General features: G+C 37.7%; 1 protein-coding gene across 1 annotated transcript in view; it reads left to right on the plus strand.

The window, feature by feature from the left end:
* ARHGAP15 (Rho GTPase activating protein 15) overlaps positions 1-16,100 on the plus strand; it is a 331,505-nt gene that overhangs the window by 41,521 nt on the left and 273,884 nt on the right. The window contains exons 3-5 of the mRNA XM_032190068.1: positions 6,576-6,650; positions 10,368-10,429; positions 15,990-16,077. Coding sequence (XP_032045959.1) covers positions 6,576-6,650; positions 10,368-10,429; positions 15,990-16,077 — 225 coding nt within the window. The remainder of the gene's footprint in view (positions 1-6,575; positions 6,651-10,367; positions 10,430-15,989; positions 16,078-16,100) is intronic.

Here is a 16,100-nt window from a genome sequence, read left to right on the forward strand (position 1 = left end):
GTATAAAAAGCTTTGCTTTTAAATGCTCTTTTCTTGAATCAATGACTATTGTATTTAATACAATTAAAGCATATTGAAGCTTTGATGCCAGGTTCCAGTCTGATTTCCAGTAGGAAAACCTTAGGATTAGATGCACTGCAGCTGTTGGTCCCTTTGTCAGGCTTTGATCCCCAGGTACATGAATCTGAGCAATCTGCAGTCAAGTTTAGAGCAGCCTTAGGATTTCTCTAACTTATATGGGTGGTAAGAACCTTTTGTAGCTGTCTCCTCTTCCAGATATGATTTTGGCAGATCTCCTACTCCTGAAAAGGCTACAAATGAAGCCAACGACATCAGCTGGGACTCCCTCAAAGCAAGGATCAATTGGACAAATTTCAAAGTCCATTTGAGTAGCTAGAGAGGAACAAAAGGGCTCCCACTTTAGGGAAAATCTGCTCCTAGGAGACGGCAAGCCATTAATGGAGAAAAATACCTAGTGCCTCCTGCAGGCTCACCCTTGGAGTTAAAATATCAGCCCTAATGGGGTGTCCCAAATTTGGAATATTCCTCCAGAAATTTGGGGAAAGTAGGTTATATAGCTTCAAACAGACCATGCTTTGTAATCAAAAATCATAATTTATTCTCTGATCATGAAGTTCATCCTAACACCAGCTGAAATTTAAACCATAATCTGAATAATGATTTTTCTCTTATTTCATGAATGAAACCTCTGAATAAATTGAGATGTTTCCCCAGGAAAAGCACTGTGACGCTTGTCTACAGTGACTTCTGAAGCCAGAGAGCACTCCCACGTGATTAAATTGCCTTGATATAAAATACCTACCTTCACAGGCTGCAGTAGGAAGGAGGACCCTCACGCTGTGGGAAAGGTCTATAGGATTCTGATTTATAAGAGAGCAAGAGGTCAAGGGAAGCAAAACCATTATCATTATTTTCACGGACTCTGGAGATCTGAACTGAATATAGAGGGCAGTGTGCTCAAAGGGAGACATGCAGAGGGAATGCAACACAATCCTGCTTTTTCTTTTTCTTTTTTTTTTTTTCCCCACTGACTTCAGTCTGCAGATTCTGCTGAGAGCATGTCATATGTAACAAACTCAAGCCTGTAAGGACTGTGAAGTGGTTTTCTTATTAAATGATGCATAGAGAGATTATCTGGTCTGTAGCCAGCGCACAAAGGCTCCATCCATGCAAGTTCCTATTTCTGAGGAAAGCATTCGGTCACCTGCGTAGTAATGAGATTTCGGGGACTTGGGGGTGGGGAGGGAGAGGAAAGAAGGCTGGTGGGGACAGGACTGAAACTGCACTTTATGCCTCTATCTCCCTGCAAGCCTCAGGGGAAAAAAAAAAAAAAAAAAAAAAAAAAGCAGAGCATGCTAACATTGTGTTATACTGCCTTGTAGTCTCAACTACTTTTTCTTCTGAAGAAATCTCTTTGGACAAGTAACAAGAAAAATTCCTATAGTGGCTCTAAAGTCAGCCTCTGGTGGACAGTGGTGGGAGGGCTCCGGAGCAAGCCAGGAGCACCGGTGGCCGCAGCTGTAGGCAAGGAGCTGCTGGGACACGGGGAGCTTCCCCTGGGTCTGAATGGAGTCTTCCACAGAACTACTGCATGGCTGCAAGGCACTGAGAGCCAGGTGGGAAGGGGATTGTCCCCGCTGCTTCCTGACTTCCTCCTTTTCTTTAGGATGGGCCAAAAACTCTAGTCGATTGCTGAGATGACAAAGGAGCGGGAAGCCTCTGAGTGGGAAGCCTCATGGTGTTTTCTCAATGCCTTTCAGAGCATAAGAGTAACTTTACCATATCAGAGGTGTTTCCAAATAATTTCTGTAGATAATGATGGACTTGCCATACTGCTTAAGACTGGCTCTTTAAAGCAAATCGCTTGGAGCACAGCAGTGAGTGAAATGTTACAAGGTTTTCCTTTCTGTTGCCATAGTCAAGGTGTCTTTCAAGAGATGGGGCTATTAAGAAATGCTATAATAGATTTTTAAGTTTCTCTATCTAAACAATTATGAGCTGTCACTGCCATATCAGAGTGACAAGGAATGAAATGACCACAGGCATCACTAAATCAGGTATCACCCCTCCTTCTCTGTTGAGGGAATGGTTTTCACAAAAGTTTATGTGACTAGTTTGTACTTTTATTGCAAACTTTCAAGCTGCCACCAGTAAGTTCGATCCTATAAAGAATTGAGTGTTCTGGCCCTGATCCAGAGAAACACTTAAGTGCATTGGAGAGTGCTTTGCTGGATTAAGTCCAGAGCTGAGCAACATGCAGGAGCAAGTTCTTGACAGTAGGGGCTTTCTCTCTTTTTTGGGGTATTTGTAAATGTATCTCCATGGTGGGTGATTGCAGTGTGGGTAGGATGAAACAAAACAATAGTTAGACCCCTAAGAAGAAAGGTCAAAGTGGTGATTTTTGGTAGAATTCTGACAAAGACTTCCATGAGAACCTTCTTCTTGGTGGAGAAGTAGGGCAGCTAATGGAGACAACCACATGTCATCCCAGAGTTCCTCATCCAAAGCAGAGCTCTGCTGCACCAGGTGACTGAGAAAACTATGGTTTTCTGAGTTGACAGGTTGATTTGTGGGTATATAATCTATGGCTAATAATTTATTCACTAACCTTGGAAGCCACCTAGGAAGGTCTTACAATTACCTTAATTATTTAGGGATAAAAGTGAACTCAGAGTGATGTTTCAGGAAATAATCCACTGTCTATAGATTGCATGGCAGCAGTCTGCCTGGACCTTTTGAGAAATGTCGGTTGGTTTTGTTAGGTTTGGTTAAAATCAGAAAGAAGTATGCTGCTTTTCGGTGACTAGATGAATTAGGTCAGAAATATGCTTGTAATGGGAAATAAAATCCAAATCAGTCCTCTAAGTCTTTCTTTAAATCAACACCGCACTATTTGAAGGGACTAGAAATGAGTTAGTGGTGACGAATTCCCAAAAAAAGAGAGAGAATTTAAAGAACAAATGGGAACACAGAAATGAAATTGGACATCAGGTTATGGTATATTACTTCATTAATGTTAAAATAGCAGTTGTCAGATGGTTGTCCCTTCTCACTGGAATACCAGGCATATGTAATGGAGGCTTTGCTTTTGTAGGAAGTATGATGACGGATTAGTGCTTGGATGCTGGAATAACTCTCTAGGAGATGGATACCCTTTAGCTAAGTGAAGGGGGGGGCTGCTGAGGCTGAATTTAACAAAACCAGACTTGCCCACAGACTTGCAAGCGCTGGCAGAGTGGATTTTTAATGCTGCAGGTGACATTGTTGCTGACTGAAGAATGTTCATCAAATCAGAAAACTGCTGATAAGCTGCCTTTCCCAAAAAGGGATCTCACGAACTTCTCCTGTAAATCTCTGCCTTTCATCATACCCTGGGAGGTGAGGTAGAGGACTTGTGACACTTGTTATTTACGTTTTGCTTCAGTTTATTAGGGTAATCGAATGGAGATATATAGGGAAAAAAATTGTCAAAACATCTCCTTTATAGTCTACTTATTAAAAACTGCAGGAAAGAATGAAATCAATCCAGGCTTTCCTTTGAATATTTGAGTAACTCAAAAATATACCACTGAAAATTGTTACTTTTTTTTTTTTTTTTTCAAAAATAAAGGAAAACTGAAGAGTTATGGAGAAATGTGAGTACTGTTACCCAGGCTCTCTGGCTAAGAACATTTTAAAATTGGACTGACTATTTGCATAAAAGAAGTGATACAGATATCTCATTCAGTAGTATCTGTGAATATATTTGTGAACAAATTTGTGTAAGGCCTGATTTAATTTTATAAAATCCATCTTATTAAAGAATTTTGTTGATTTTTTTCAAGCTGTTTTGATTCAGTTTTTCAAAACTTTCATTCCTAAACTAAGAGGCTGGTAGAAATGAGTAAAAATTTCTTTGCTTCCATTAATTCCACTTTTTATCCATATATATATATATATATATATATATATATATATATATGTGTATATATATATATATGTATATATATATACATATACATATTTATCTTTTTTCAAGAGAGCTTATATAGCTTATGGATTGTGTATGGATTGGCTTATGTAGCTGTGGCATTTGGTTGTTTCAGTAGGAGCTTCAGGACTTTCTTGCATGAAATTACATTACTTACTCCTGGGTTACAAAGGAATTTCTTTCATTTATGTACTGTAAGGGAAATATTCCCCACTCTAGAAAAATCGCAAAAGTATCGCATTAAATGATCAGGTAAGAGGCCTATTCTTATTGTACATATGAAGTTTTCCTTAAAGTTTCTGCTTTGCAAACCAAAGAGGTTGGCACATAATGTCATCTATACCTGGAATTTAATCTTTTTTTTTTTTTTTTCTCTACATTTGTATTTCCTGGAAATCTTTCTATTGTCTTTTTATTATACTACTATGAATAACTACTGCTACTAAAACAGTGCATTTTACTATCTCCCTTCTTCACTTGGTCATGGATGGGTTTAGTGCCTCCGGTATTATTTCCAGCATGTATCAAATGTGAGCATTTCTTTTGCTAATGCTCTGAACGCTGAATCTAAGACCAGACCAAAAGCTCTGATCAGTGCTGTACGCTTCACAAAGATGCACAGGGCCCCCAGTAGACAAGTACAATTCCTGGAGATAGCAACTAAATGTTAAAATAGATGCTGTGGAGTAGTAGTGTGTCTTGTTATTTAATTTGGATGAGTGAAGAATATATTTCAGAAAACATCATTGGGCAATCTGCTCTGCTGTATGTTAAAGAATAATAAGAGTGGGCGATCTGGGTAAGAAACGTTTCCTATGATCTAGACCTGAATAGTTTAGTTATATGTCTTGTGCACCATAGGACTTTGAGTTGTTGGATAGTAAAGATAAAGAAAAAGATAAATTGAATTAATTTATTTTGAATTTATATACATGCCTCTGCTTGCATTAATATTAAGTTCCATCCAAAATCTAAATGGAAAGACTGTAATCTTAGAAGTTCTCTCAATAGCATCAGCAAATCATTCTTGTTTACCCTACATGCTAATAAAACAGGAACATGACACTCCTGAAAACAAGATTGCAAAATACAGAAAATGTGGTCTGACATTTTTTTTCTCCCCAAAGGAGGTACTGCCACTAACTAAAGTATTTCTTATGAAAGCTCGATTGCTTAAGATGCAGAATATTAAGAGAGAAAAACACTTTAGGACACAGCCATGTCACCAGCTGTTACTCACCCTTAATGAAATTGTTAAGTGATATTCTTCATAAATAGGTCAGAGAAACTTTTGAATTGTGAAGAATGTTTTATCTCTTTCTTTGAAATGTTTGTATTAAATTTAGAACTGGTAATTCATTAAGCTCATTAGCTCTGACTAGGAGAGTGGAGCAATATCTAGGATATAGATTTCAAGGCTTAAAAATGTTAGTGCTTACAAATAAACATGAAAGCAATGTGTGGAGAAAAAATATGGGATCATAATATGTTTAACTGTTTTTTGAGCGTGGCCCTCTGGATTAATTAAGAACATTTTCTATATTCAGACAGTTAAATACAAACAGAATACATTATGACTCTCAGTTAACTCTGTTTTAATAGAGAAAAAGAGAATGCATTATGATGAATACAGTGAAAACTAGTCAAAACCATATTTTGTTGTTTGCTTTTTGACCTCAGTTAAAAGATGAGAGCATCACTGAATTTTACAGAATCTAGACCCCAAAATATTGTATTCTTGAGTAACACCAAATTTAAACAGTAATAGTTTTGAAAAAAAAATATACCCGCCTTTTTGGTATGCATATATTTTTTGGTATTCTTTCCTGTATATTTGTAAAATGCTGTTCAGTTCTGCAAAACCCTTGATTTGTGATGTATCTTTTATTTAATCTTAATAGTATAATAGAGTCTAATGATTTTGTAGAGCTGAATCACAGATAACTAACCTAGGTTTTTCTTGGAAAAGAGGGAACTTGAGGAAATCGAGGACTTAGCCCTTGGGAACAGTTATAGAATCAGAACCCAATATTGCTGCAGCCTCCCAGTCATGGACTCTTTAGGAATAGTCTTTACAGACATCAAAGCATAACAGATATATTTGGTGCTTATCCATGCATTTGTCTCTAATTTCTTTAGTAACTTGTTTGATGGTATTGAAGTTATAAGTATCTTTCTCTTTTCTGTAAAATGGGTATAAAAACATCTAACCATTTACACAGGTGTTGAGATTCTTGATGTACTTTTAAGAAGTCCTAATTTCAAAAGATTTTATCTATTGGTTAAGTTTTAGCTTAATTTGCTAATGTCGCATCAGAAAGAAGCCCATTTAGATCTTTAGGGTTTAGTTGCTGTGTATTTCTGATATCCTCCAGGACTTAAGGGAACACAGAAAAGTTTTCACAGAAAAGTTTTCACAGAAAAGCAGTACTAAAAAAAGCCAACTTTCCAAAACTGCATCCAGTACATGCACCAGTAATTATATTCATTGGTCCATCTTAACCTGTATCTATTTGAATCCTCTTGGAAAATAAATCCTTGCTTTCTTAATTTTTATTTATTTATTTATTTATTTATTTATTAGGTAAATCGTCACAGAAGAAATCATTCCCAACATAACTTAACGCTTGCAGACATCATTAGTACACAGGACCACACGGTAAGCAATTGCTCTATCCAACTAATAAATCACTCTTGTTATTTTAAATGTTTTTAATGTAAATGTTACACACGCATTACTAAAGAATAAATACATGAGTCTTTGGATGCCTCAAGATGTTAAGGGATTTGAGGGACTTTGATTAATCAATAAAAAGAAAAAAATTAGAAGATACAAAGCAATTTGTATGGCTTGACTTTGCTGTTAACTTGGTTGTAGTAGATTGATATTTCATCAGTATTAATACTCAGTATAAAGGAATGTGAGCATGTCTTTGTCCGTATGAAGCTGTTTTTAACACTAATATTAAACCTTATAAATAAAAGTGAGCATTGCATTTAACACAATATTAATGACACTAAGAATTTAGGGGGAATAGTGTAGAAGGATACTGTTTTATTTATTAATACTATTAAAATATTCAAATACAGGTTAATCAAAAAAGTACTTATATGAACTTTTCAGGATTACATAGCTTCATAAGCTTGCCATTCCTCTAATTAAGAAAACTATGGAACCTGTATGTGATTTAGTGATAATTACTATTTTTTACATTGTTCCTAATGCTGTTAGTACATGTGAGTGTTGTTTTATTTTACTTAAATAGAAACTCAAATATTTACATATACATACTCTAATATTTTTTCTAAATAGTAAATTATATAAATATATTCCATTTCCTTATTTTTATTCTAATTCTTTCAGGGCAGGGCGTTTGGGGTCATTTTCTTAACCTTCCATATGTAGATAAGGTGCAGGAGGGACAACAGCTTAACAACAAATGATGATATTTATTGAGACAGAAACAACGAAGAATATCAAGATATATTTGGTATTCTTTTTAATCTAATGTCATCCCTTTGCAGAAGGATTGAAAGTAGATCCTCACTTGTCTTGGAAGTATTTCCTAGAAAATCTGTACTACAGAAAAAGGGCTATTAACAGATGTTGAACAAGGAAAATATAGCTTCCCAAACAGAGTTTATATAAATATTGGGGCCATCCTTGAAATCTTTTTATTTGTCTTAGTGATAAAGTTGTTTTATAATTCCATATATTCCATATATATAATTCCACTGTATGCTAATTACAGAGAACTCTGTGTACATTATAGAAAAAATTAAGACCCTTATTTTCTTAGAGACAGCACCTATGCTAGTTCAATAAAACCAATATATGTAAAGTTACTTTGTTTAACCTGAGAGGTCTCATGAATATCTTGTATTTCTAGCTCTTCAGTTTTGAGCTGTTTAACAAAGGATGGATCTGAGGTACAAAATTTAAAGCAGGATATTTTATATGCCCAACATTTGTTACTGGATTTGATATTCTTGAGGAAAATGTGACTAAACAGCAACATTTTCATCTGGAAACATATCCAATTTTTAACTTTCCAAAATGTGAGAATAGAGGTAATTCAAATCCAATGTTGAAAATCACATTTGCCTTTAGTTTTGGATTGGTTAAAATAACAGTCTGGGAAGGGTGTTGGTAAACTTTGAAAGGATGAGATTTTTGGGTCTGATTCAGAGAAGCAATCAACAGCTTGAATGGTTAGCCAATGCTCCTCCCAATTTCTGTTTCCAGATGGATAGAAATATTAAAAGAATAACCTTTCTCATATGTTATTTGGCATCCCTGGCCCTGGCTAAACACCAGTTTTATGCTATGAAAATGAAGGGTTAGAAAGGAAAGAAAAATTTCCAAAGATGTAAAGTAAGTTTGATTTAAAATAATAATAAAAAATAATAAAAAATAATAAAAATGTAGGTGGAGTTGGGGATTAAGTCTTATTTTAGCTCTAATAATTCACCCATCCATCACTAGATAAATAGTGCCATGACTCTGCACAATAATCCCTATATAGCTCCTGGGTTTTCTATGGCAATGATATGCATGACAGTAATTTGCATGAGATAAGTACAAATTATAGAAAATGCACACACTAATCCCTGTGTGCACATCTGAGAATGTCACCTAAATAATTGTCCACAGACCTCATCAAAGGTACAAACAGATAAGTACACAGTATATATTTCATTATATTTTACATAGAAGTAACAGACAAAATCTATGGCAATAGTTAAACATATGACACTTGCTATTTCATATAACTAAAATAACAGGTATGTTTGACTTAAGAATCCTTGCGTTGCATGTCAAAATATTTTATTGCCATTTAATAGCTTTGCAAGTGACAAAAAGTCTATTGAAATTGTTGCGAAATCATATTGTGACAAAATTGATGTGGAATTACTAATGTCCCAGTGAGGTACTGACTCAGCAGTGTTTCAGGGAAAACATGCCCACCCTGAATCATGATTGTGCTTCTTGAAACACTGAGGTGTTTCAAAACATGAGTTCTATTTTTCCTTTACTGACACAACTGGGACTTCCGTAGGTACTGAGACATGATGATCTAATGCCTGGTCAGTGGGGCTAGTTGAAGACCCCCTTTTTTTCTTTCTTGATACAAATTTACATAGTATCTCCCCAAATCCTATATCACAGCTTCATAAGGAATGTTTCTACAGATCACACAGAACCATGAGTCTGACCTAGCGTCCCTTATTCCTGCCGGCCTAAGAAAAGTCTGTACAGGACTTCAGAGGGCCATAAATTGAAAAGGAGAAACAAAAACAAAGAGCAAGCCTAGGATTCACTTCTAGTATTCCAAAACTCAAATGTAACATTGATAGCGTACAATCTGGTGCTGCAGCCTCATGTATATCAGCAGAGTCTGTATCCTGTTTTGACATCACAGCAAAGGGGGCAGGTTTCAGAAACAGCAGCAGCAGAGTAGGGGATCTACGAAGGTGATATCAGATTGCCAATATTACATACTGCTTTGTGTAGGTAATAGCTAGGGGCTTTGCCTTTCTGGATGTATTTTGGAAAATGCACGTCACAGCTGTGCTTTCCTTTGTTTATAATTCCAGTTTCAGATTGTATGCCGAGAATTGACAAACCACTCAATTTGGTTTTCTGCATTATAGCATGAGATCATTTAGTTCAGCTGGAAACTTGAAGACAAGTTTTCCCCGCACACGGATGCACACACTCCAGTGAAGTGTGACCTTTAAGGGCTGCGAGGGGTGAGAGCCTCAATACCATAGCTCATCTGAAAGACAGCACCACTTAAAAGCACGATGCCTTCTAGCATCTTGCATGAGCCTTGATTTAGTATTGACTCAAAGCAAAATGTGGCACCTACGAAGGCAATGTGACTTTTCCTGTTATACACAGATTTGGTGTTGCTCTAACATTGGTTACCCCTAACCAGGATTCTCTTTAGACTATAAGGATCAAGAGGTTTTTACAAAAATGCAGCGTGCCCTTCATAGCTATTAAGGAAACATGAACTCCTGCAACTCAATATATGAAATGACATAATTTACTTAAAATACATTTTAAATTAATTTATTTTTTACTTATAGCTAGAAACTTTACTTGCATTAATATAAGTTTCTGCTAACTCAACAAATAGAGTATTATTATGGGCTTTTTTCCAGGTTAATTATGCATACTAATTGACTTTAAATGTTGTTTGCATATTCTCAAAAGAACTGACTGCTACAGAAAAAATAGGTGACTAAACTAAGAATTCATGATAAAATGTCCCCATACTAGATTAGCCAGGTGCAGACTCTTACGTATGTACTGACTAAATGTATACATTCGCCTGAATAAATGATATGTTGGTTTATTTTCTTGCAGGTAGTGGAGAAAGAAGGATATCTTCTAAAAGCTAAAATAGCAGATGGTGGCAAGAAATTAAGGTACTATATGTGAATGTTACAGAACTTATCCATTGTAAACACATATCCACTAAGCATGTATAGATATGATAGCAGCTTATAGCTTAAATGACACTGTTTCAGTATTAATCCAATGTATGATTAATACTGAAACAAGCTTTTGGAATTTACAGTCCCAGAAAGCAAGCAACAGCAGCTAACAGGCTGATTGCAGGCAATGAGCACGTGTTAATGTTAGCCTCTATATTATATGTTATATGCACATCAGGGACAGCCATAGGGCACCACACAAACTAATATATTTTCCAGTGGGAAAATTTTAGGTCCTGAGTGTGTGCTTGAGGGGTCAAGGATAGGAACCTGCCTTGTGGTGATGCTACAGGGGTGCATAAGCAAGATTATCAAAAGCAGTCAGCATTTACTCGCTTTTAACACTATTTCTGCTGAAAGCAATGTGAATATTAACCATTTATGGAAGGATTTGCTATCATTTTCTGAGTCTAGGTACCTGTAAAGTGGAAGCAATGATGTGATGGGTACTGTTCATTACCAATGGGAGTGAGAGAATAATGTGAAACATTAAGTGTTCTGCCTGGAGAAATAAGTTTTCATACCTATATAGCACTAAACAGTATGGAACCTAGGAAAAATAAGTAAATTGAAAAAATAGTCTGTAACCTAGACCAGCGTTTCACTTGAAACTAGAACATTGTCCACAGTTGGCTGAATCTTCTATAGCTGGGTACCCTGCAGCTGGCAGTGCATCAGAGACTGGTGTCACTTGGATGTTTGGAAAAGGCATTGAAGCCAGTATTACTCTGTTCCCCTCTTGGGCAAAGCTTCAGCAGGGTCCGCATAGGCTGCGCATGATCTGTGAATGTGCCCAGACTGGGAAGGGGTTTCATCTTCCTGGCAAGAGCCAGTGCATATGGGGAACTTGAGTGCAAAGCATCCCTATGGCTTTCCCTTGAACACTGTGGGCACAGGGAAGAGGCAGCCTAGCTCGGCTACTTGCGCTTTTAAATAGTACTGAACGGTCTTATATTTTTGAATAGCCTGAGAAATTGTGAGTACCAGTGAAGCTATAATGTGCTGCCATCAGGTGTTCGTTTGACAGAATGCAAATGCACCAGCAGCTCTCGTGTTGGATGTGTTTCAGTATCTGCATGGTTGGATTTCATATTTCAGGAGCTGTCTGACTCTGTTTCAACAATAATTTTAATGTCACAGTAATAGATGGATTCATGCAATGTGCTTGTTGTTTCCAGCTGAGTCTTCTCTGAATACTAGTATTTATACAGACCATGCATGGATAGCAGTGACTTATCTACTTCATGCACGTTTTATCTGGCTCCTTTTTTCACTTACCTAAACTTGCTGTTCATTGACTGGAAGTGACTTCTTGATCAATCTTGCTGCCACATGGCAAAAACTAAAATGTTGTGAATGGACTTTTCTACAGAACTTAACTTTAGGTCACTGCATGTATCCCATGAAATACGGTGTTCCCACCTGTACAGAAACCAATACACTATGGCATTTTTGTTTGTTTCTTTTAGATCTAATTAATGACTGTATGGACAAGCTCATACAATCTGATTTGATTTCAAAATGTCATTTTTTAAATGTAACAACTGTAGTTTAAAAGGACCAGAGAACATGAGTTTAGAGAAAAAAATCTTCTTACAGATACTGTGGTGAATTCAGATGCATTTTCTTAGTACTCTCTTAATTTCCTTAACCCTGATGGAATTAGAGTATTCATCCCTTAAGATTCAGAATGAAGCTTAGATAAAAAAATCTTACCCAACAATTAAAAAAAAAAAAAAAATAATAAAATAAAATACTTTGTAAGATTATGTAGAAGGAGTGTTTGCTCCTGTAAGATCAAGGTACCTTTTCCAATGCAACTAGGGGTAATAAGAAAGGGAGGTCCTGATGGGAACCAAGTCTGATGAGGGCATATTTATTCCAATAATGTTGTCTGGTTGAGTACTTTTAACTTAAAAGACAATGATGGGGGGAGAGGAGGGAAGGAAAAAAAAAAAGGTCATTTATTCATTTATAATAATTGATCAGGTAAGAAATTGCATCTTGGAGTGTTGATTCAAGCAGGATGCCCAAGTCTTGGGATTTTTTATGATAAAAGAAATAAACAAAATGCTGAAACAAGGAAGTCACGCTGATTGAGGGGTCATCAAACTACAGGTGCCACTTGCAGCAAGATCTAGGTGGAGCCCATAGCCAACAAGATGTGAACCAAGAGGCCCCAGCCTGGGAGGGTACAAGAAAATGCAGAGCTCTGTAAACCCACGGGAGCATATAGGAAAAGGAAGAACAGAAGGAAAATAAAAAGGGGGGGGGGGGGGGGGGGGGGAGATAGGTAGATGCATGCGGTGATCCTTGTGGTTCCGTTCCAACTTGGGATGTTCTGTGATGCTACATACAATTCTAGGGAGGAAAAAATAAAAAAATAAATAAATAAAAAGGGCTGGTCGCATGTCAAACATGTCCAGCCAGTATGCTTCTCTGGCCAAGCTCTGTGGCTGATCATCACTGTCTGTCTGACCTTCTTATATTTTCTCATTAAATGTTTTCTCAACTCACTCTTCCATGTGTATGCATGCAGAAGGACTATGTGCCAGCTCCTGGCATGACCTGTGTGTGTGAGAGAGAGTGAAATGGGTGCCAGCTGCTGGAGCCAGTGGGGTCCCAATGTCAGTAGCTGGAGGGGCAGTAGCTATTTGGATCTGAAGGAGTCCTACAGACTTTCAGCCCGGGGCACCAGCTGCTGGTGGGGACTGGTGTGAATGAAGTAGGTGCCAGATACTGGTGCCAGGCCAGGGTGTGGATTTCTGAGGGGCATGTGCCAGATACTGGAGCCAGTGGGGTCCTAAGAACTGCCTGCGCTGGGGCATGAGGAGGACGGGGGGTCCATGTTAGGGGCGCAGGGGGACTTGTGAATGCAGTGTGCATAAGGGAAGACAAGCCTGTGATCACTGCATCTGCAGCAAACTTCAGGCTGGGCCAGCATGCAAGTGGGAGACCTGTGAGGTGGGTACAGGGCCCTTGGCTGTGCCATTGTGTGTGGCTGCATGTCAGTGTCCTGTCTCTGTGTGTCTCAGGGATAGATACATGCTCAGCCCCAATACTTGTGCCTGCAAAGGGGAAAGCAGCAGCCACATCCCCCTGCCCAGGAGGTAGAGGCCCCGGGTCCCAGCCACATGGCTGGGGCATAGCAGGAGCAGGGCTGGGTCAGAGCAGCTGGAGGCAGGGGCTGCACTCTGCTCCTCACTTAGCATGCCTACCACTGACTTTTTAGTTCTTTATTGTTAACTCCTTATTTCAAAACCATACGTAGAGCTGTGTTGTTCTTGAATGGGATCTAGGTTGACGTGAAATCTTTTAATGTTTTGGCAAACTTCCCAGTTTGATCAGAAACTTAAATCTTTTAAGAAGTTTGCATGCAAGTCTGGGGCCTCAAAACAGTTGTTGGTTTTTATTTCTCAGCTAGAAAAACCTGCCCCACAAATAGCTGGAGCAAGCAGTGTTCTGTCTAGTAGAAGGAGTGGTGGCCTTGAAACCTTCCTCTCCATAGCCTAAGTTAAGCATTTGGTGTAAGTTGGGTACTGAATCTAAGCTCTGTACTAAGGATTTTAAATCCTTTAGTAATCCATATTTAACTAGGATATCCAACTCATAGGAAAATCTGTATAAAGCAGCACATGGCATGCTTGGCCACTTAGATCTCTATCAGTGAAGAGACCTTGGGGTGGGGATTAAAGAACCGAGGCTGTGCTTACCAATAGGCAGCTGGTACTCCCCAACTTGATGGTGATCATTAGCTACAGCACTCATTTCACAAGGATACTGTGAAAACCAATTAGCTGAAGTTGAATTGTTCTCAGTGCCAACATGCACAATCCTTAGATACAAACATAGTTCACCTTAACTAAGGATACAGCTTTACAGTTACAGTAAATTTAGCTGAAAATGTCAGTGACTGAAAAACACTGGAGGAGTTTTCCCAGTTCTGGTCAGACACTTTTCTAAAATTATACTCTTTGCCTCTTTCACTCTGTCTCTTTATTTTTGTCTCCATTAACATAGCCTTAAAACTGCTATCCTATTTTCTTCAAACTCATTTATTTCTTTCACTGAGGTGTTTTTTGTTTTTGTTTTTCCCTACTGTTGCCACTTGTTGGCTGTATTTTAAGGGATGATTTGAGTGTGCTCACACTGAGGTGAGCACAAGTTCTTCTGCTAATGTCAGTGTTATCAGGACTTCATCTGTAGCATTGGTTATGCTTCTTCATGTTAAATAGGAAGGTCATTAAAAGACAAGCAGCCTAATATTATGCCTGATACGTGGTTTGATGGGATATTGAGTTCAGTGGAGCTTTGAGGTGGGTCTGGAAGTGAGCATCCCAAATAAGACTGGCAGGCTTTTAAACTTAACAAAGCCAGGTTTTGCTAGAATTAAAAATGAATGTGTTTGAGTTGCTTAGGGATACTTATATAGTGAAAGCTCAAAGAGTTAGGAAAGAGAGAAGAATGAGGAAAAAGGGTTTCTAACAGCTCCGTGCGCCCACGGAGTCCTTATAGGCAGCTCCCTCCTTTTAAGGAACCACAACTTATGTGTGAAGCAGCCTGTTTGTTACACACATGTTCAGGTCTGTTCCAAAATGTTCAGATTTGTGATTTGCATTTACATAAAGAAATTAAACTGGGGTTATGAACATTTTTGTAACTATCAAATGCTATGATCCCAAAATCAGTCAAATATTTTTAGATGAAAGTATCAATTTTTTTCTTTTCTATTAGACCAGATCCATTTGTTTATGTGGTGATTTGAAACACCACATTATGTGTAATATCTATATTATCGTTTCCTTCTGAGTTGATTGTTATGTTCTTCAGTGCAGGAGCACATTGTTTCACGTATCTGTGTGTATTTTGGTTTCTTCTCCCTGGCCCCTCCAGTTTGCCAGTGCTTTAAGGTTATACTGTGAACTTCTGATGTTTTATGAAAACTTAAATCTCTCTGGAATTGTTCTTTTTTTTTTTTTTTTTTTTTTTTTTTCTCCTGTATTTTTGTTGTTGTTCTGAGAAAGGAGAAGCTATTTGGGAACTTCCAGAATAGACCCTTTTTTGAGCTCTCTATAGTCGGATAGAAATTATATTATCTTTAGTTTTTCCTTCTTGGTTCCATTTTAAATACTAGTTACCAGAAGGGTAGCAGCTATTGGAGTACTCTAAGCATATGTGAACATTAAGCATGTGTGAATAATCCCACTGTTTTGCTGTAGTTAAGGCATCTTGGTGGAAAAGGAGAACAGAGAGGCTTTAAAATAGGGGAACTAGAGGCTTTAAATGAGGGGAAAGAAGGCCTTCAAGCTTTGTTCTTAGGCCACGTTCACACTGTAATTAGGATAGTGTAACTCCATCAGTATTGGTGGAAAATTGTTGCTGACATTGAGTTTAGATCACTTTTGTTTCTGACGTGAAATAATTAAAAACTAGTCTACACATGGAGTATCTTCTACCTTGCTAATGTATATATTTTTTATTTCTTTTAAAGGAAAAACTGGTCCACGTCCTGGATTGTCCTTACTGCTCGGAAAATGGAATTCTACAAAGAATCCAAACAGCCAGCACTGGCCAACCTGGTAGGCAATCAACCATCCAATAC

The sequence above is a fragment of the Aythya fuligula genome, chromosome 6, assembly GCF_009819795.1.
Source record: "Aythya fuligula isolate bAytFul2 chromosome 6, bAytFul2.pri, whole genome shotgun sequence".
In the NCBI taxonomy this organism is placed as follows: Eukaryota; Metazoa; Chordata; class Aves; order Anseriformes; family Anatidae; genus Aythya; species Aythya fuligula.